Below are 22,215 nucleotides of genomic sequence, written 5' to 3' on the forward strand. Positions count from 1 at the left end.
ATGTTACAGTGTATACCAGCTTCTTAAAAGCTTATCACTCCGGAGTCCAGCACTGTCAGACTTGATACAGCACTCTTATGTTTTTACGATTTAAGACTTCGTGTGTTTTGTTCATGTACAAGACTGATTTCAAGTTACATGAAATCTTGACATTTTTCTTTAGTGGTCTTCATATGTATCCTTGAACTGTGTTGACTTAGTTTACTCTTTCTGGTTACCATGATATTTTCTTGTCATATTTAAGTGTTTTTATGGTAGAATAGACATTTGATAAAAACAAATTTGATACATATTTTGAAATATATATAAATGTTTTATCTCTATGATGCCGTAATAATACTTGGAACCATCGTTCACTATTATAGCTTATATCCACAGAACAAGATGTTTTTGGTTTTGTTTTTTCATTCTTATGTTCTGAGAAACTCTTTAAGTGACTGTAATTGACAGTCATTCCTCCATAGGACCATGTTGAAAGGCACAGGACTGGCCCAGAGTAGTAAGAGAAGCACAAGAGATGAGAAAAGTGCTGACTACGTAGTATTGTTCGCAGCTGTGTGTGGTGATTTCGGTTATGAGTCAATTAGAAGTTCATTACCTCAGCATATACATATGTTTTATAGTACCTCTCTGTACTGTACTGTACCGTGTAGAGAATGTTTTTGTTTATCTACAAAGTCATGTTAGTTAGTGTTGGGTTGGAGGGTGTCAATGACATGTCAAAGGTTTGGAAGCTATCCATGTTGATAATTTTAAAGAATTTGGATTTTATAGCACCAAGATAGGCTTTTAAAATAACAAACTGCTTAAAATAACACTGTAAATTATCCAGCCATGTCCTTATATTTCCTTGGTGTCTTCAGGATACTTTTCTAGCTGCCCTCATTTGAACCAGTTTACCCAGGGAATCGAAACTGAACTCATTTCTACGTGTGCCCCTTACCTCTTTTTGCATCGTGGCACCTAAACTAGACTCTAGGGACTTTGCTTTTCACCCACTTCTCTTTTCATAACTGCTTGACCACAGGTGATTTTCTTTATTTCTGACATTACATTTCCATGTTGTAGATTGATTAGGTTTATTTGAATAAGTCACTAGCCTTTGCTGACGTCAGAATTTTCTTTTCTTCCTGTTGAAGGCACCTAAAACAGTGCCTGGGCATTTGGGGGCTTAAGAGAATGTGTATTTCACAGCTAACTACAGTAGCTTTTAATGTTGTGCTTTGCTATACCTGCTGTAAGAAAATTTTTTTCTTTCAGAGCGCTTTGGATAAGCAAGAAGAGTTAACACCTCTTGGCGTCCATTTAGCCCGATTACCTGTTGAGCCACATATTGGAAAAATGATTCTTTTTGGAGCTTTATTCTGTTGCTTAGATCCAGTCCTCACTATTGCTGCTAGTCTCAGCTTTAAAGACCCCTTCGTCATTCCATTGGTAAGAGAGACGGAAAAAAGACTGGGCATTTTTAATGCTAAAACTATTTACTGCTCACATGTATTTTTCATCATATTTCAATAAAATATCCATAATTATTATGTCAGACAAATTTAAGCTACACCTGTTAATTTTTAGGGAAAAGAAAAGATTGCCGATGCAAGAAGAAAGGAGCTGGCAAAGGAGACTAGAAGTGATCACCTGACAGTTGTGAATGCATTTGAGGTAAGAAAAAACATTGTTCTTCTCTATAGAAGATTATTCAAGAGCATGTATTATAATACTGTTAAGTGACCATATTTATATCTCAAGGATTGGTGGCTGAGAAATGGTTAAAATTTGGCGAATATTTTATAAAAGTTTCTGTACAACTTTCTCTGTTGTACAAGAGTTCATCTTTGTTTTGTGGAAAGGCTTATATAAAAAGTAAGACTGAAACAGATGAACACATTATCTTGTTTTTCATATGTAATGTTCCTCATGTCTTTATCTCCATGACAGTGTGTCTACTAATGTTCTACTCTTAGAGTCAGTAGTACAGCTTTTTGATAGAATATCAAAATCATGTTGTGCGTATATTGTGTGTGTGTCTGTGTGTGTGTAAATACAACCTCAGATCATAAAATGATACTTGTATATAGAAATTTTTCATTTCTTTTACATTTTCTAATCTGGTTGAGTTAGGTCTCTAACCTATTTCTTTATAATATCTTTACTTTCTTGGTGTCTGTAGTAATGTTTCTCTCTTCATTTCTGAGTCTCCTCATTTTTGTCCTCTTTTGGCCTGTGGGTTGGCAGTGGATAAGTATGTCTTGGCTAGAGTCTGGAGGTTGGGGGCCACACAAAGAGGTGCCAGGGCACTGGGTATGGCACTTGTGCTCAATGTAGGACTTTGAGAAGGGTAAATGGGGGTAAAGTCAGATGGGCTCACTCAATTAGATCCTCATAAAGGATATGCAGGATCTGGTTCAGCCAGGACCCATTTAATATATCTCTTTCCCTGTTTCCTTGTTATATTTATTTATTTATTTCCCTTTTTAGTTTTATTTATTTTTGTTAGGGGAGTGTTATGTTGGTACACATGTCACAGCATGCATATGGCACAGTCAGAACAATTTTTGAGAGTTTGGTATTTCCTTTTACAATATAGGGGGATCAAGGGATCTAACTCTGGTTATCAAGCTTGGGTGCAGAGACTTACCTATTAAGCCATCTTACAGACACCCCCTTCTTTCCCCTTCCTTCCTTCCTTCCTTCCTTCCTTCCCTCCTCCATTCTTCCTCTCTTTCTTTCAAGATTTATTTATTTTATGTGTATGAGTGCTCTATCTGCATATATGTCTGCATGTCAGAAAAGGGCATCAGATCCCATTATAAATGGTTATGATTCACAATGTGGTTGCTGAGAATTGAACTCAGGATCTCTGGAAGAGCAACCAGTGCTCTTAACTGCTGAACCATCTCTCCAGCCTGCCTTTTATTATTCTACTTAAGAAAACTATGTTTTTGAAATTGAAAATGTATGAGAACATTGAAATTTATTTACTAATATTCTTTTTTGATGAATACTTGATACACCATGGAAAGATTTTGTGCAAAATACACAATATGTTAGTATAACTTACACTATTTTGCACTTCAGTAGCAATGTTAGGTACTAGAATCGTAAGGAGCTTAGTTTTTTTTTGTTGTTGTTCTGAGTTTAAAAGTCTTGACGTCTTTGCAGAGAATATGGGACACCAGTGAATAAACTGTTAGTAAAATAAAGATGGAAACTGCTAAGTAGTGGTTGGTGTGGTGGTGTGGGATTCCCCTCTGTATGCTGTGATTGCCATTAATGCTGGGAGGAAGGAGGCCGAGTCAAAGAGAAGACATGGAGCCACTGCCGGAGACAGATGTGCTAAAACTTTGCTAGTAGGCCATGACCTTGTGGTGATGCACAGATTAATAGAGATAGGTTAAATCAAGATGTAAGAGTTAGCCAATAAGAAGCTAGAGCTAATGGGCCAAGCAGTGATTTAACTAATACAGTTTCTGTGTGATTATTTCGGGAGTCTGGGCAGCTGGGAAACAAGCAAGTGGCCCTCTTACAACAGTGTAGAACATTGAAACTGAGTTTCGTCATTTCTTTGTCCAATAGGGTTGGGAAGAAGCTAAGCGACGTGGTTTCAGATACGAAAAAGACTACTGCTGGGAATATTTTCTGTCTTCAAACACGCTGCAGGTGACGCTGAAAGATTTGCACTAATCATATATACTAGATTAGTATATGTGCAGGCATTTTGTCCAGTTATATCTGTAGTAAAATTAACTACATACAAAGAGTATGGGTGTCTGTCAAGAAATTGACATTCTAGTAAAAAGTCCCAGTCATCAGTAGGGGGAAAAGTGATACAACAACTCAGAAAGATACTACAGCCAAAAATTACAAAGGACATAGGATATTTCCAGAGAAATACCTTAATAACTCTATCATAGGATAGGGTTCCTGAAAAGACTATACATTCCGTAAAACAAAGGCAAGAAAATAAGGCAGTAAGAGTGAATTTTCAAGGGGCATGGGGTTGGGGTCTGCTAAGAACCCGGATTGAAGACCAAAGAACGCTACAAAACAGACTCCTAAGAAAGAAAATTATTGGCATAAAGGGAAGCTTTAGGCATTCAGGATATGCAGCTGAAAGCCACAAAATTCAAGTGATAAATGAAAGTTAAGGATAAGAATGATCCATCAGTGCAGTGAGCATCACTGCATAAGAATCGTGTGTAGTGGAAACTTGCCCAGGCACTTTTCCTTGACCGTTCCCTGAAATGGAAAAACAAACTGCACTATATTTTGGAAAGATGGCTAAATTCAAGTCATCTGAGAATAGCATGTCCAGTTGAGATTTGTCAAGTGTATGACAAGGGCGAGGACTCAAGACATGCTCTTCTCTGAGTTCCTGAAAACAGCCATGACAGACGGAACCAGGGAAAGTTTCAGCGCTGGAGCCTACATGTCCCATGATTGTCAGTGCATGCTGAAACTGTTTAGATACAAAAGGAAAAAAAGGTAGTGAGGGAACTACACAGTGAGGACTGTAAGATCATTTCCCTAAAATCATAATGCTATAATGACCAGGAGGATGTACCTGACAGGCTCATTTAGAAGAATTACACAGGTAAACCAATTTATTCCTTTTGTCAAAAGACTTTTTTGTAACCAGTTGTATGTATTATAATCTTTGTTAAACTTGGAGGAATTCCTTAGGAAACATTTCTGTGGTTTTGAAAACAGATTGATCTGGACCATTGAATTTCATTTATGTGGAACTTCTTTCATTTTAACTAAAAGTTAGTTTCTCTTTATAAAAGCTTGTTTTGGGGATGGTCTTGCTTGCAGTCCAGGCTGGCCTGGGGCTCCCAGTTCTTCTCTCTCAGCCTCCTAAGTAACTTGGATTACAGATTTGTATCATAATGATTGTTGGAAAAAAGCTTTTTAATTTAAAAGCTCATTTCAAGGTGAAAGTGGTACAATATACCTATAATCCTAACACTCAAGAGGTGAAGACAGGAGAGCATCAGGAATTCAGGCCTAGCCTCAGCGTCATAGTGTGAGACCAACTGGGCTATATGAAATTCTGCTTGAAAAATTCAATAAACAAAAGTAAGGAGCCACACAGTGGATCTCATCTTAAGCTACACTTCTTTCTTATTTCTCTTTTGGTGTGGTTGCATAGGAAGTGTCTGCAGTGTTAATGACTGTGAAGATAACTGAGGTGGGCAACATTTTTCTTTTGCTGTACTGAGCCCCCTATCATTCTGCTTGACTCATGGTTTCTCTTAAGAAAATGTCTCCTGTGCAGTAGGCTAACAGTAGTTAATCTTGGTAATTGTTTGGATTCTTTTGTTATTGTTTCTGCTTTTTTTTTTAAAAGAGTAAAAGGCAATTCCAAAACTTACACATCTTGCAAAATGGATTAATTCTTTAAACCTTAATGTTTTCCCCCCCTTACGTCATGTAGTTTTTATTCCCCACCACCACCAAATAATAAATTTAGTCTTGCAGGCTAGTATTTTAAAAAACATTTATCTCTGTTATTAGAGTACAAAAGCAATCAGAAAGAAGAGACAGTAGAATATAGATGTGTTATAGTAAAATTTATTTACAGAAACTTGTTTCTTGATTTTCCAGTTCCCTCACTAAATGATCACAGTTAAGAGCTGAGCTGGAGAGATAGATAGCTCAGCAGTTAAAAGCTCTTGCTGCAGAGGAATCCAAGTTTCCCAGCACATGCATCTGGTAGCTCTTAACCGCCTGTACCACCAGCTGTTGGTGGTCTGAAGCCTTGAGGTTTCCACAGGCACCTGAATGCACATGAAAAGCACACACGTGTAATTAAAACTAAATGTTGTTGCCTGGCGATGGTGGCGCATGCCTTTAATCCCAGCACTTGGGAGGCAGAGGCAAGCGGATCTCTGTGAGTTTGAGGCCAGCCTGATCTACATGAGCTAGTTCCAGGACAGGCTCTGTAGCTACTGAGAAAGCCTGTCTTGAAAAACCAAACAACAAAAACACCAACAACTAAATGTTGTCTTAAATGTATCACATTTTTGTACCAGTGTTTTTGTAAAATAGGAGAAGCTAAAAATTAAATTGAGGTGTGTGTGATTTGTAGGCTCTCGGTGTGAAGAATTCTAGCCGTTTGTTACCATTACATTCTAGATGCTGCACAACATGAAGGGACAGTTTGCTGAGCATCTTCTTGGAGCTGGATTTGTAAGCAGTAGAAGTCCCAAAGATCCTAAAGCTAATATAAATTCAGGTAAAGCAAAGCAAAGGATGCACACACACACACACACGCACACGCACACGCACACGCACATGCACACCACACACACACACACACACACCAGTGTAAAATCACTTGCCTTTAATGGTCTCAGTATTTTCCCTTTTTCCCTCCCTCTTTCCTACTCCCAATAGGTAATGAGAAGATAATTAAAGCTGTCATCTGTGCCGGTTTATATCCCAAAGTTGCTAAAATCCGACTAAATTTGGGTAAAAAAAGAAAAATGTAAGCATTGAAAATTGTTATGAACTATTTACAAGCTCTTTCTTCATCTTTGGATGTGGAAATGTATTCTCATTCCTGGTTGCTGGATTCTGTGCATGTCTGATAACATAGATGTGTGGGAATTATTGCGCATAGGGAACTGTCCTCACACACAGATTAGTCACTCGTCTGACCACCCATTCATATAACAGGTTAAGAACATGGACCTTCTGTAAACATCAAAGGCTGACCGAGCAGTGTGAGAAGCAATGCCTGACGAGAAATTGGCTAGAATGGATTTTGTTTTGTGTGTGTGTGTGTATGTATATATTCACTTTTTGGAGAAGTGGAATCAATTTCTACATAGCCTTAGTTCCTTCTTCATCCTTCATTGTGCACTGTGTACTAACACCATGAAGTTAGATTCTGTCACCTGTCTACTGTGTTCAGTTATTAAAACTGTGAGTGGATTTGTTGTTAGCATGTAGAAGAATCCTATTTTGCTCATGTGCTTTGACCTGTCCTTAATCAGATGCTATTTTCCTCAAAATTTGATTTTGAGATTATATATAGCAGACATGTACTAAACTCATGTGTGGTATATTTTTTAAGATTCCTTCCTTTGTTTGATTTTTTACTAAGCTGCCTGTTATTTTTAAACCAATATTTTATAGTAATAAGGGAAAAATGCCTTAAGATACTTATGAACTGTATTCTAACTGTTTTAAAGGGTAAAAGTTCACACAAAGTCTGATGGTCTGGTTTCCATTCACCCTAAGTCTGTCAATGTGGAGCAGACAGACTTTCACTATAACTGGCTTATCTATCACCTGAAGATGAGGACAAGCAGTGTAAGTGCGCAGTAGCGTAATCTCAATGTCAATGTTGTAGTGTTATGCTTTCAAAATGGTATTTTTTTCTCAGAGATGCAGTGTAGCTTTATTTCTATGAGTAATGTACTTTTTGTGTATTTTCATGAGGTACATGAATTACTTGATTTACGTGGGTTTTCTTGAGAGCCTGCTTTCAAGAAGTGCTGTCGGGAGTTTGCACTATGTAAAGATTTGTTGGCATGACAATATATCTAGCTATGTAATAAGTTAATAAGCTTAGTAGTGGTCAAAATAGAAAGTGAGATTCTATTTTTTATATGTTGATATACAAATAAAGTACTCTAGGCTTTATTTGTGTTCATTAGTTTTGGCATTCAGAAAATGTTCAAGGGAAATCATACACTTTAAAACAAAACTGTAAAATCTCAAGGAATGAAGAATGGTTTATTTAAAATGTTATTTCTTCAGAATCACCTTAGCAGGTTAATACCTGTTTTAGAAGGAAGCTATCAGTGTCTGGAATGTTGAATTGCTGGGGTTAGGAGTCTGCTCCTACTTCCTCATGCACTTGTTTACGTTAACACCCTTCACAGATTTACTTGTACGACTGTACAGAAGTTTCACCATACTGCCTGCTATTCTTTGGGGGAGATATTTCCATCCAGAAAGACAATGGTCAGGAAGTCATTGCTGTAGATGAATGGATTGTGTTTCAGTCTCCAGAAAGAATTGCCCACCTTGTGAAGGTAACTAGTATTAATGATTGTCTGTAAGTTTGCAGGCAAATGAGTGTGTGCTCTTGGGGACCACCAGATGGCTCAGCATGTAAAGCAGCTTGCGGCCGAGCCTGAAGACCCAGTGACTTGCATGTTTGGAGTACACATGGTAGAAGTTTTCTCTGACCTCCACATGCAGTCCACGGCACACATCATGCCTCCAAGATAAATACATGTTTCTAAAAGGCAAGAGAGCCAGTGTTGACTGATTACAGTTTTCCAAATAATTTTTGATAGTAAGAAACTTTTCCAAAGTCTTTTGGAGATGAATGTTTGAATCTTTTAACGATACTTTTAGTTGGTTGCTCTAAGAAAGGCAGATATTTTGCCTTTCTTTCTAATAGTTTATGGAAATTCTTGTCACCACAAAAGTCACATTTGTCTTTGACATCTAAAAATCCATCTTCCCTGATGAACATGTCTGCCTCCTTCAACCTTAGGGGCTAAGAAAGGAACTGGATACCCTTCTGCAAGAGAAGATTGAACACCCTCACCCTGTAGACTGGGACGACACTAAGTCCAGAGACTGTGCAGTACTGTCAGCTATTCTAGACTTGATCAAAACCCAGGAAAAGGCCATTCCAAGGAACTTGACACCACGGTCACAGGAGGGCTATTACAGCTGACAGCTTTCTGTGAAGGCCTGAAACTCACCTGATGTCCATGGTTCTCTCTCTCTTTTTCTTTTTTTAGGTTTTGGGAAAGTTCCAAGCCTTGGGTTATGAATCACTTTTGCGTGTAAGATAGAAACTTTCAGTGGGTAGTAAAGAGTTAATGTGCATGAGTAAACAGTGTCATCTAGCTCCTGTAAAGACACTGGGAAAAGCTGTATGCTCTCTGATCATATACTCTATTGTAGATATGTCCACACTTGGGAGAATTCGTCTTCCGTATATTAAGTGTTGTAACATTGAGAAATTCCTTTATGCCATTATGTAAAATTAATTTTCTGTCCATAGTGACTGCCTAGAGACAGTAAAAGTAGTATGTTTGGCCAAGAAACAGAATGTAGTTAAGAATTTGAATACAGCCACTTTTTTTAAATCAACTTCTATTACAAGTAAGTTTGATGTAATAAAGCCCAGTATTTAATAAAATGTACAATGTGTAAATCTCAGCTAACTTCTTGGTTCATTTTCTAGAAGTCTACCTATCACTTAGCTCACTTGGTTGTTATTTTTGTTTGTTAACTTTTTCAAGTGTTCTTAGCCACCTTACTGTGCTGTGTAGTACATTGTAGCACCTGAGCACATGTGGATGTGGTGGTGGAGGTTCTGTCCCAGCTCAGGCTTTTTTCCTTGTCTGAAGGACGGGTAAAGGTTGTGAGAATTACACATGCTAATATGTGTAAAGGACCACAGACTAGTGTCTGATGCATATAAGCCTCACACAATCTTTGTTACTATTTGTCCATGCAATATTTTTAACATTAAATAATCTTTTTACCATTTACATTTTGTACCGAGGATCCTGGAGATGGTTGAGCCAAAGGCTTCACACATGCTGGCAAAAGTGCTGTGTAACTGAGCCACATCCCCAGCCTATAATACACCATTCTTTTGCTTCTTTACCTTCTTGGAGGAGTGTGACAAAACATGGCTGTTTTCAGGCCTGTTGAACTGTTGGTTTTTCACTATTTTGACTCACTTCCTGGTTTCTTGTTTGAGTCCCTAACTCTAGCTTAATGATGTTGGTTTTCTCATTGTGAGATAATCAAGTGTGGTCTTAACTTCCCTCATAAGTCGTGAGATGACCAGGGTGTATGATTATGGATTTGCTGACTGCACTGGTCCAGCTACTCCTCCCACGTCTTGAGTGTATGTCACCTGGCACTGTGCGAAGATTTGAATGTACTGCATCCTGAATTTGTTCTTTTGGATTGTCTCAGCAAAATGAAGTCTGCCCCTGAACTCTGAGAGTGACAGTGGTGTAACAATACATACTAGTTTTGGCCCTAAAGTCAAGGTGTGTTTCAAGCAAGTATTTCTTCTCCACAGCAAGGGAAGCATGCTTCAGAACTGATTACAGGTAAGCAGTTCACAAGGATTAAGTGTGGTATTTCCCTCCCCTCCCGGCACCATGATATCTCTGCAGCAGCTGGTGGGGGAGGGGGAATTGAGTTGCTCATCACTCTGAAGGTTCTGCTACTGCTGTGTACAGACTGGGGTTGCTAACTGGAAAGTGCATTCCAAGCTTCAAAATGACTTGTTCTGGAGTGGTCTTAAAAAATAGGTCATGAAAAACAAAAGCCTGTGTGTGTTTCATCACTGTGTACAACAGAGAATAAGCTGGAACACCACTGAAGCAAACTTAGGAGGAGACACGAAGAGTGTTTTAAGAGCATTGAGTTCATGCATGTGATACCTTCCTAATTAACTGACCTGGGAAAAAGGCTTTGGATAATTTTAAGTCAGTTCATTGCACACTGTATTTTGTTGCATTTGTAAAACAAAATCTACTGTAAAATTCTTCTTCTAATATTCGTGCACCCAAGCTAAGTAAATGATGGCATATCCATATATTTGTAATAATATTATTTGTTAAACAGCATTTTTCTTCTGATTTTTTTTTTAAACTATCTTGGCTGGAGAGTATTTGAAGATATATCTAGCAAAGTAAATCATGTTACCATTCGTTCCCATACCTTCTTAAAGCTTTAAGGTATTATATATTTAAGAGTATAGCTCCAGTATGTTGTCTCTACTGTATAAAATCATGCAGCTAACACACTGCAGTCTTGATGTAGAACATTCTCATCAACCTAAAATTGTCTTTGTTGCTTTTGCAGGCAAAATTTCCCTTCTCCTGTGGTGCCCAGTGGTCAGCATTTCATCAATTTTGCCTTTTCTAGGATTTCCAGAAATGGATTCACAATGTCTACATGACATAAAGCATTGAGATAACCTATATACTTACTGTACATATTAGTGATTTTTATTGTTTAGTATTCTCTTTGTTATTGTATCCATATACGGCTCGATGGACATTTCATGTATGTTCAGCATTTTTGCTGTTAATAAATAAAGCTTCTCTAAATGTGTAGCAAGTTGTCATATGGTTCTATGTTTTCACGTTCTGTGTAAATATCCTGAATTAAGATCATTCCATCAGATGGTTAAGTGTGTATTTTTTAAAGATTTTTATTTTGATTCATGTGTATATGTTCCTATATAAGTTTGTATGCATCCCATGTGTGCTGGTATCTGTGGAGGCCAAAAGAGGGCATTGCATCCTCTGGAGCTGAAATTGCCAGCATTGTGAGCTGCCATGTGGGTGCTGGGCACTGAACTCCAGTCTTCTGACTCAGATGGCTGAGTGACCTGGCACAGAGACTACCAAACTTTCCTCAAGTGACTATACCACTTTTGCTTGTGTGGTGTCTTGTTTGTACTTGATATTTTCCATTGGTTTTTGGTTTGATTTTTAACAGTGTTCTATTTCATTTCTGCTTCAGTGATTAGCAATGAGCATCTTTGCACATGCTCAGTTGCTTCTTTGCCTAGTTGTCTTATATAGAGAGTGTTTACATTCTTCACCTCTGTCAAAGGAGGGGTTCTAAAGTATTCCTGTCTAGGGAGATTAGTCACTTTAGATAGGTATGCTGTTAGTGCTTGTTTCTTGACCTTGGAAATGGTCCGACGTGCCCAAAGAACGCGGCACCAACCATGAGGGTCGGGCATGAGAACAAAATGAGTGTTGAGAACACTGTGAGAGCGAGCGCTTTGGAAGCTTTACACAGCCGTGTGCACTGTGAATGGAGCCCAGCCAGTCCTGCTGAGGGAGGGGACATCTTTTACATTGTGACCTTCTCCATCCTAAATTTGACTCATTTCAGGAATTTTGAAGTTAGTTTCCAGATAGACTGAGTGACATATTTCTGAAAACAAGGGGCACACAGATTGGTGAGTTATTTCCTAGAGCCTTAGTGCAGTAGAGTTTTGGATTTGTTCTAGGCATTCCTCCTGCATTGCTGACTCTTGAACAGCATGGGTGTGAAGAATTTGATGAATTCACCGACACATCTTGGAGGGCCAGGGCATCAGGAAGATTTGATTTGAAAAGGTAGCATATTTTATGTCCTAGAACTATTGAAAAATTTATAAAAGATATCTCAGTGTATAAAATAGATGTGCATAGTTACCAAAATACATACCAATTGATTATAAAAGTTAAAAATTTACCAAAACTTAGATTAAAATTTCAGAGTATAGCGAATGTAAGCATCAAATCTAACACTAGAAGGGTCATGCTAATAGAAAATGCTACACTATAGCAACCTTGTAGTCACTTCTGGTTGCGCTTGCTTCCAGAACTCGTGGACCACTAGTGGTCCAGGACTGGGGACATTAAAACTTACACACTTCAACTGGAGAGGCTGTACCATGGTGGTTACTTCCTTAGGGTCACTACTGCTGCAGTGAGACACCAGAAGCAAGTTGCAGAGGAAAGGGTTTATTTTGCTTGTGATTCCACATTGTAGTCTATCATTGAGGGAAGTCAGAACAGGAACTCAAGGAGGCGAGAGCTGAAGCAGAGGCCATGGAGGGGTGCTGTTTACTGACTTGCTCAACCTGCTTCTAGAACACAGGACCACCAGCCCAGGGGTGGAACCACCCACAATGGGACTGGGCCCTCCTCTCCCCCATGAATCACTAATTAAGAAAATGCCTTACAGCTGGATCTCACAGCATTTTCTCAACTGAGGGTCCCTTCTTTCAGGTGACCCTAGCTTGTGTCAAGTTGACACAACTATCCAGCACAGCGGTATTCAAGGGTCAACTATATTTCCATATTTCTTTGCTTATGCTTTGCCGTAGCTTCCAGTCAGACTTAAAAAAAAAATCAGTTGTTCGTGGAAGGCAATTATTTTCCTTTGACTTTAAGATAAAAAATGGATGGTGTCTAGCTTATCCACTTACTCACTGAGCCTTTGCAATTGTGAAAACAGCTGCTATAACAGTTATACACTTTTTTGTATGAATGGACATGTTTTCAACTCACTTGGATAAAACCCAAAGCCTGTAATTGTGGTAGGGATGTTTCATTCTGTCAGAAACTGCCAAAAGGCTTTCCCAGGAGGTTACTGCATTTCCACCAGCAGTAAGAGTTCCTGTTTTCGTTTCCTCATCTTTGTTAGGGGTTATTAGAGTCTTACCTTGAACTTGGAGAGATCCACTTCCGTCTGCTTCTCCAGTGCTGAGATTGGGGTTATAGTTTTCCACAACCATGCTGGTCCTCTTTGGCTGTTTCAGTGTCTGACAAGATTAGTCTGTAGCTCCGACTCAAGCTGATGTTCTATGTGAGTTCTGGTGATATCCAGATTTGTGCCATTGCTTAAAGTTGAGATTGTTTCTGATCTGTGAGTTAAAATGTAGGAGTTCCTTGTACATTTCAGATGAATAACCCCCATTATATTATTAAAATCATATTCTTCCCCTCCCAAAACCTAGATCTGCTCTCCTTTCACACCCAACTTTAAATACTTTCTCAAAACAAAACACCAGTATAACAATATCCCCAAAATCAAGATAACAGAATAACCCCCCCCCCAAAAAAAAATCAAAATGAAAAACCCATCAAACTGCAACAAATACAAAAACCTGTGGACCCCATTATACACTGGTCAATTACTGAACAGCCTGTCCTGGTGTGGTTGATATACACAAAGTGGAGAAAACTGAGCTTCCCTGTTCCAGCAGGTGTGACAGTTCCATTTTTAACCTTTACCCTAGTGGCTATGTTTCCAGGCATTCATTCGGTTTTTTTTTTTCTTAGAAAAATATAACAAAATGAAATGTAAAAACTATCACAATAAAGTTGGGCAAGACAAACCAATTGAGAGAGCACAGGAGAAGGCACAAGAATCAGAGACCCACTCGTTCACACTCGGGAATTGCACCAAAACACTCAACTGGAAGTTTACATATGCAGAGGACCTGGTGCAGAGCTGTCCGACCCTGTGCAGGCTGCTGCAGTCCTTAGTTCCTAAGAGCCTTACTCGTGTTGACTTAGAGGGGCTTGTGTTACTTATATCCTCGATCCCCTCTGGCTCTTGAGACACTTGCTGCCTTCTCTTCCCTGGGGTTCCCTGAACTGTGGGAGAGAAAAGGGAGGATTTGGTGGAGACATCCCATTTAGGGCTGAGTGTCCCAAGGTCTCTCTCTCTCTCTGTAATGTCTGGGTGTGGGTCTCTTATTCCCATCTGTTGCAGGAAGAAGCTTCGATGATGATGACTGAACATGGCACTGAATAGCAGAATATCATTAGGAGGCATTTCCTTTTTCAGTGATAACTTGGCAAGCTTCATCACGGAAGATTTTTTAGAGACGTTTGCTCAGTTTACCCAGTTTTCTTTCGTGGATTATCCTTTTGATGTCTTTATCACCCAAACCAAGGTCACCTAAACTCTACACAGATGCCAAGTGAGTATTGCTTCAAGTCATTCATTTTGTGGCACTCTTATGCAGTAATGGGAAACTAACATAGAAGGATTTGGATTTTTTTTTTCTTCCACCATGATTTACTAGATGATAAATTTTATAAGCACAAAGACAGTAGAACCAATTCTCCAAAGCACCTGTTTCCTAGGTTATCCGATGCCAGCGCATACCCAAGAGACAAGGTGAAATCTTCTGTAAGGCTAGCTGTAGATACCATCTCAGTACAGCTTTGATTTAACCACACATCCCCCAAACCATACACTTCACCCCACGAGTAAATTAAATCACTCCAGCACAGAACGGCAATTATATATATAAAATCTTTATCAATTCACAAGTTTCGTTGAAAGTGTACAAGCAGTTTCAATTTATTGGAACAATAGTAACATTTCTGTACTGGAGGCATGAAGTCACTGTACATTTCAAAGAAGGCATTAAAAAAAGTAAGTTTGAAAGAAAAGCGCTGTGTTAAACACAATCACAGTTGAGATGGAACGCTGTGACTGTTAAATACCGGCTATACTGGGACACTTTAATAACAGGGTTCAGCCGCTTGACTTAAAGGATATGCATATTTCCACACTGTTTAATACTTATAAATTAATTCACAGGATCCGTAGTGTTACTTTATAGCTCTAAATCAGTATTAGCAAAAATAATACAAAATGATTCTTGTTGCAAGCAACACCTTCTGTCCTAAGTAAAACATACCATTAGATTAAACTGTAATTCGTTAGTATTTCTTCTAAAAAGTTTGTGACATTACTGATGAGAGAGATTTCCTGTTTTATACTCTTAGGACATCTTTTGCTGGGGGGCCACTGCTATTGCTCCAATCACATACTTATGTACATTTCAAAAAACTCAGGGCCTGGAATGTCTTGCAAGGAATACATGTAGAGGCAAAAGGAAAGCAAGTCCAAGGTGAGAAAGCCCCTGGGACCTCTCTTCTAGCTTACTGCTGGGTTTGGGTTGCCAGGTATGAGCCAAGCACACCTACACACAGGCCTTCTGGAGCCTTATGGTTTGCTGCTGTTTAGACAGGAACATGGCCACAGGACAAATATCCGAGCCCTCCATAATGTATATATAGATTTTATTTAGTGAACAGAATAGAGAGGGGGTATAGCTACCAATGAAAATAATTTTTTTCTGTCTATCTTTCAAAACTTCATTACTCTTCAATGAACTACTACTATTCTACCTCGTCTCTTTGTACTAGTGGAAAAATAATGTCCTATAGGAACTCACAGCTAAGAGAGACTCCAAACCCAGCCGTCAAGTATTGAGTGCAATAAATTCCTGTTAAGGTCAAAGTATTACAAGTGAGTACCTTGTTGGCATCTTGATAGCGTCTAAACTTAACTTTCTCTTCCTTAATGTGTGTTCCAGCCACTCTGGACTTGAAAACAAGTAGAACAGTCAGGAACCTTGTGCTGCTGAAGGAAAAGCAGCCTCAGGTGAGCTCTTTAGCAGGTGGCCCCTAATATCCTGTCTTCCGATGTCCTTGCATATGGGAACCGTAAAGCCCGGGTCATTTTAGTAGCTTACGCTTATTAAGCTAAAGTTAGCCAAGACCAATATTGAATGAGGTGGATTTTTACAAATCCTCACTGGGCGACTCCTCACTTTCCTTCTAATGAGGAAAATGATAGCAAAGTTCAAGTGTCCATTTCCCTTTCGTAGAAAGAGGTTTACAGCTTACAGATCATGACAGCTCGCCTGCTGAACTCTTATCAGTCCCTTTCGGAATTAACAGCATTAGGCTAAGACATCAAAAGTATTTACAAAATGAACAGTCCTTCCAGACAAACAGGCTGATGCTGTGGGACCGTACAAAGGAGAAACTTGAGGAGAGCAATGCTCTAAGTGAAACAAGGACAGAAAAGCCAAAATACAGCATCTTACATAACAGCGCAAGTGGCAGGAGCCAAGGACTATTGCTATCCCTGAAGCCGACTCTTCAGTGGACCCAGAGAGGTTTTCAGGAGTGTCATCATGCAAAAAACAGCTTTGTGGACCAACTGCATCTCACAGCTGTTCTTCCGAGAGTACAGAACAACTTGGCAAGCTTACAGGCACGTGTTTCCGTCCTTTTAGTTAAGCGGTGATAAGGGGAAAACTAGCCCCTATTCTGTTGGCCATCTGAGAGGTTACACGTTGGTTTCCAGTCCTAACAAACGCCCCATCCTCTCCACATTCTTATCAATAGTGGCTTGGCACGTTATCTCCTTTGCACATTCCATCGGAAACCAGCCCCTCTCTCCATCTCGAAGTCGTTCCCCTTCATACCAGCCTGCAAGGAAAACCAGGTGGCATCAGGCAAGACAGGTCTGGAGGGATCTTACTGTGCCAGCTCACTCTGAAGAAGAGATGCCTCATTCAGAGGTGGCTTTCTTCTGTGGGTTGGGTGACCATGGATAATAGGCAAGAAGAGAAACTTCAGTGCAATAGATTCCCGTTTAGGTCAAAACAGTTGAGGTGAAACAGGACACGGTTTCAAGAGAGAATGAGTGATATACCAAAGACTGGACACGAGCAAAACACTCGGGAGGAGGCTAACAGAGTGTGAACTGACGGGTTCCAAAGGGAACCCTTTGGGTATGAGAGCAGGACACCCTTTATTTCTTTTTTTTTTTATTGAGAAAAAAAAATTTCCGCCTCCTCCCAGCCTCCCACTCCTCTCCCCCTCCCCCCACTCCTCTCCCCCTCCCCCACTCCTCTCCCCGTCCCACCACTCCTCTCCCCCTCCTCCCACTCCTCTCCCCCTCCCCCCCACTCCTCTCCCCCTCCCTCTCAAGTCTGAAGAGCAGTCAGGGTTCCCTGCCCTGTTTTAAGTAAGGGAGCAGGGCAGAAAAGCCTTTTGAGTTGAGAACTACGGGACTGCAGGACTGGGAAGAAAAGGAAACTTCATAGTGACTGCCTCGTGTTTCAAAAGCAAACAAAGAGAAAACAGAAGATGCCCAAGAGGGGGCAAGGGAAGGGTTTTCAAATGGATTACTTTTTTTTAAAGATTATTTATTATGTACATAGTGTTCATCCTCCATGCCTGCGGGCCAGAAGAGGGCACCAGATCTCCTTACAGATAGTTGTGAGCCACCATGTGGTTGCTGGGAATTGAACTCAGGACCTCCAGAAGAGCAATCGGTGCTCTTAACCTCTGAGCCATCTCTCCAGACCCAAATGGATTACTTTTAAGCACTCATCAGGGCTCCGAAAAGCTTGTGGTTTGGGGCAAGGATTGTCAGAAACAGAGATTAAGGATTGGACAGAGGAGCTGGAGTCAGGAACTGGAATACAAGTACTGATGACAAAATTAAATTCCGTGCACCCCGAGGCTCTGTGAGTGCCCGTCTCCTCCGTCCCTATGAGAAGAATCCTACTCACCATCACCAACACGCTGATAAATGAGGACCACGTCGGCCACCTGTAGGGAGAGCTCATCCGGCTGTTTGGCAGTAAAGGATCTGATGATTTCCACCTGAGTCAGTGCTGGGGAGGAAAGGGAACACACTGACCTTGCTGAGGAACAAAACTCGTACAAAGTAGCCACACGCATTCACTCACTCGGCTCTGTGGTTCCAGAGCTGGCACTGGCCGACAGAACTAGGCTCCTATGGGGAAGTGACTTTAAGAAGCCTCATGCTTGTTTATGACCTTTAGAATTTTAAAATTGGGGTTCAAGAGGGGTCTTATGATGCATGAATGCGCTGAGGAGCCATTCATGGTCTTATACATGGGAACTGCCAATCACCACCGTACACTGGGGAAACTGAGGCAAGAGAGTACCCAGGTCTCTCTCCACAGCGTCCTCATCCTACCAGCAACTAGGCATAAAGGCTGTGAAAAAGCTTAGAAAAATGAGGGCTCCAACCAAAGGTTGCCAGACTGATTTGGAGTGCCCCAAAATGCTGATTTGGAGTGCCCCAAAATGCTGATTTGCAGACACAACTTCAGCAGAACTGACTGGCATGGCTTCATTTTTTTTTTAAATATAAAATTTAATGTCGCACCAAACACTTTTGCTTTGACTCTAAACGCTGTGATCATTGGCCCTAGAAACCACCTTTGTAACCCCCATTCTTCAGTCCTCCAACTTCAGGCAGAGCATCACAATGAAAGAATAAGAATGAGAGGACACCAGAACAATGGAGCACATTTTCTTGACATTGCCATTTACACTAAAAAAAATGTAATTTTCTTTAGATCAAAAACTTGTAACGAGACACCCTGCAATTCCAGCGTTTGGGAAGCTGAGGCAAAAGCTTGAGTTCAAAGCCAGTCTGGGCTAGTGTGAAAGCAGGCCAGGCAGAGCTATAGAGAAAATCTTTTTAATAATAATAATAATAATAATAATAATAATAATAATAATAATAATACACACCACCACATTCTTCTGTGAGTATTCAAACCCATTAATAACAGCTAAGTGTAAGCACTGCACAATTCAAGCAGGGTTTCACCCTCTGTAATTTACTGTAGCCCTCATAATAACCCATGGTGAACCCCATGCCTCTGACTCACGGATGGAGAAACAGATTCATGAAGGCTAAGGAGTGCTTTTTCATGTTTATCTAACAAATGCACCTGGGAGGAACCTTGCAAAGCAGGTAGAGATGGAGGTAGTGTAGTAACCATGCTAGCCAGCAGGGGGCAGAGCCCCTCCATATTCCAGAGCAGCTACCTCTCCTGGAAACTTACTGGTTCGATCTGGTGGCTGCTTCCCACTGCTGTGTCCCAGGGCTGTGATCCAACGGGCTCGCTCACTCCTAAACACAGAGAGCAGGTGCAATTCAGATTTGTCCCTTAGACACCCAAGTAGTATATCCCAGTTAGCCCGTGTAAATCAATTTCCAAAACAAAAAGGATCCCGGAGGGTAGGGGACTGACCCTTCAGACAGGGGAAGGAGTGGGTTTTAAAAAGGCAAGCAAACATAAATCTGGCTCGCTATCGGCTAAATGGAACTTTTCATACGGCAGTTGGACATTCCCGCCAGCACATGAAAGCGCAGATACTCAGCACACACCTGGTCTGAAGTTTAACAGTTCAAAGATCAATTTCACCTGTACGCGAGCCTGTGAAGCAGGATCTTTCCCCTCCCCCCCTCCCCCCCCCCCACGGTCATTCTGGTAAACAGGACAGGGAATCTGACATAGTTACAGTTATCTCTAACACAGGCACCTTTGGTCAGTGTGAGCTTTACTGAAATACAAATTCTGACGTGTTGAAACTATTCCCAAATGCTTTAAAATGTTTTCATGAGTATAATTAAAATGAAAAATAGCTGAACTATTTTAATATCATGCTAAGGTATAGCCGTACGAAACAGTTAACCATGACTACCACATCCCAAGTCTCGGGTAAGTAAGCGCTGCTCCATTACAGTCACCCCCGTGTCTTTAGAAACCAGCATTGGCGCTGCAATTCATTAAATCACTCTACACAGATTTTCATTCTCTTAGGCACTCACTAAATGCATATATGTCAGATATATGTACTCAGCATCCATTACTTCATATAATCCTTCCAAAACACCACCTGTGGGATGGGACTAGCATTTTTGAGGTAAGTAGTTTAAGCTAATCACTGCCAATGTGCCTTCTGGACAGATGTCTTTATCCCTAAATACTTAAAGAAAAAAATGAAAAATTTTCCCATTACCTCGCATCTAAACATGTCTCTACAACCTAGCTTCACTCCCCAACAAGAATTCCCCTGCCACACCATATTCAGAGCACCCACAGAAGACCCGGCAACAGTGCCCACTACCCAGGCTTTCCCGCTGTGCTCAGCAGCCTTGCCTGCTCACCACTGCCTTCTAAAAACACTGCCTCTTGGGGCTGCTGAGACGGAACAGAGAGGTGCCCGCCCTTGTGCAGGGCCCGAGTTCAGTTCCTAGCATGCAGGCAGGAGGCTTATGACAGCCTGTTACTCCAGCTCCAGGCGATCTTCGAACATCCACACTCACGCGTACATCTCCACACAGAGACACAAGCGTGGAAATAAAAATAAATCTTAAAAAAAAAAAGTGTCACAAAATTTAAAAGAAAAAAAAAAAACAAGTATTTTAAGTATACTCAACTCTGCTTACGCAGACCCATGTCTATATGTTACCAGACCAGGGCCATTCAGTGTCTTCTGTCCAAAGGAATGCCACTCCAATTTTCATCCCACATATTAATCTTCCATTTTACATATTAAGAAGTGAGGTTCTACATGCAGTTCTGTTTGGGCTTCTTTTGTTTCTATAGTCTTGATATTGAAAATCTAACCTCGCCTCTTCCAGGTAACTTCCCTTATCCCTATCTGGTAGTCTGTCTGCCGGGGCCCTCTGCCCAGCCTCAGCATATTGCTGGCCCACTGTACCCTCCTGAAAGCAGGCAGTGTGGGGGCGGGGAGGCCTGGTTAACTGGATTATCTCCAGAGCACTGCTTAGTCCATAACCGGGGCTCAGTAAACATCTGCTGACAAGAGAATCAAATTACCAATCACACCCTGAACCTTGATCATTTATCAAGCCGTTTGCTCCTATGACCAGATCATAAGCTCTGGCAGGGCAGGAATCGGGTCTCTTTCTTAAATATATAGAAAACTGCACAAGTTAAAGGCCTCTCTTAGTAATATATTGAGACTGACTCAAAAAAATAAATAAATTGATACATGTTTAAAAGTAAAAATAACGGGTTAGGCATTTCGGATGAAATGGGTATGCTCAAATAATTTTCTTTAAAGAGTGAATCAAGGGGCTGAGGAAACGGGTCTGAGGGTATAGCTCTGGGCACGCATGGGTTTGGATCCCCAGAACCCATGGAAAAGCTGGACTCTGTAGTGTGAGTCCCTGCAGTCCCAGCTCTCCTGCAGGAACATGGGAGGCAGAGAGAGGAGAGCCTCAGAAAGGTTTGAAGCCACCCACTCTGGTGTACACAGTGGCAGTGAAGCCCTAGCTCCGATAAGGTGGATTTCCACCGGGGACAGTCCTCTGGCCGGCACACACTGGTATGCACAGGTAGGTCTACACTCACACACAGAAAATGAAGGAGATGAGGTTTCAGGCAGTCATACATAGAGCTATTAGAAGCCGATGATACCATCCTGCTTCTAAAAGTGTCTTTCTAGCGCAAAGGAAAATGCTCTACCTTGGTTTTGTGAGGACTAAGTAATAAACAGCTTCCTTTAATCCAGTTCCCAAATAAACACTTTGAATTCTGCCATTTGATGGGGGAAAAGATCCTTATGATGCCACAGGCTCAACTAGATTTCCCAAGTACAATGTCTACCAGAAGGTGAGTGGTTTATTAACAGCAATGTCCACAACTCTGTGTCTCCTTGCCGTACCAAAGGCATGGTAGGCCTTTACCCCACATCTTATCCCGCCCAAACGGCTGCCTTCCTGGAGCACTTCGGAACTGAATATTTTCCATAGGACTCTGCAGACAAGGCCAATCTCAAGATCCAGCAGCTGTCCCCTGCTACTGAGCGCTGAACGGTCCAGATGAAATCATTCACCCCGTGCCATGCTGTCTGGATACTAATGGCATCCTGTAGACAGCGTGGCCCCTTGCTGAGACTCTAGAGGACAGAACAAGCCACTTGTTGTTGCCTTTGCTGAATGGAGCTGTTTCTTGAAAATGTTTCAATTGAGCCAGTCCCACCCCCTCTTAGAAGCTGTCAAACCACACCACTTCCCCTGGGGCTTCTA

At 40.9% G+C, this 22,215-nt stretch overlaps 2 protein-coding genes across 3 annotated transcripts in view; one reads left to right on the forward strand and one right to left on the reverse strand.

Moving 5' to 3' along the window:
* Positions 1–9,192, forward strand: part of Dhx36 (DEAH-box helicase 36) — a 29,449-nt gene extending 20,257 nt beyond the window's left edge. Inside the window, exons 18-26 of one of the 2 annotated variants that reach the window (XM_041659199.1) lie at positions 1,261–1,434; positions 1,573–1,659; positions 3,574–3,657; positions 5,150–5,188; positions 6,136–6,235; positions 6,397–6,487; positions 7,197–7,317; positions 7,893–8,045; positions 8,516–9,192. In XM_041659199.1, coding sequence (XP_041515133.1) covers positions 1,261–1,434; positions 1,573–1,659; positions 3,574–3,657; positions 5,150–5,188; positions 6,136–6,235; positions 6,397–6,487; positions 7,197–7,317; positions 7,893–8,045; positions 8,516–8,701 — 1,035 coding nt within the window. In that variant the 3' untranslated portion in view covers positions 8,702–9,192. The remainder of the gene's footprint in view (positions 1–1,260; positions 1,435–1,572; positions 1,660–3,573; positions 3,658–5,149; positions 5,189–6,135; positions 6,236–6,396; positions 6,488–7,196; positions 7,318–7,892; positions 8,046–8,515) is intronic. The other variant, XM_041659200.1, reaches the window with a different exon arrangement.
* A 5,637-nt stretch (positions 9,193–14,829) lies between these two features.
* Positions 14,830–22,215, reverse strand: part of Arhgef26 (Rho guanine nucleotide exchange factor 26) — a 107,791-nt gene continuing 100,405 nt past the window's right edge. Inside the window, exons 12-14 of the mRNA XM_041659226.1 lie at positions 19,217–19,284; positions 17,903–18,007; positions 14,830–16,811 (exon numbers count right to left, since the gene is read on the reverse strand). Coding sequence (XP_041515160.1) covers positions 16,669–16,811; positions 17,903–18,007; positions 19,217–19,284 — 316 coding nt within the window. The 3' untranslated portion in view covers positions 14,830–16,668. The remainder of the gene's footprint in view (positions 16,812–17,902; positions 18,008–19,216; positions 19,285–22,215) is intronic.

Source organism: Microtus oregoni, unplaced genomic scaffold (assembly GCF_018167655.1).
Source record: "Microtus oregoni isolate MIOR12 unplaced genomic scaffold, Mior012 000010F_ref0000083, whole genome shotgun sequence".
Taxonomy (NCBI): Eukaryota; Metazoa; Chordata; class Mammalia; order Rodentia; family Cricetidae; genus Microtus; species Microtus oregoni.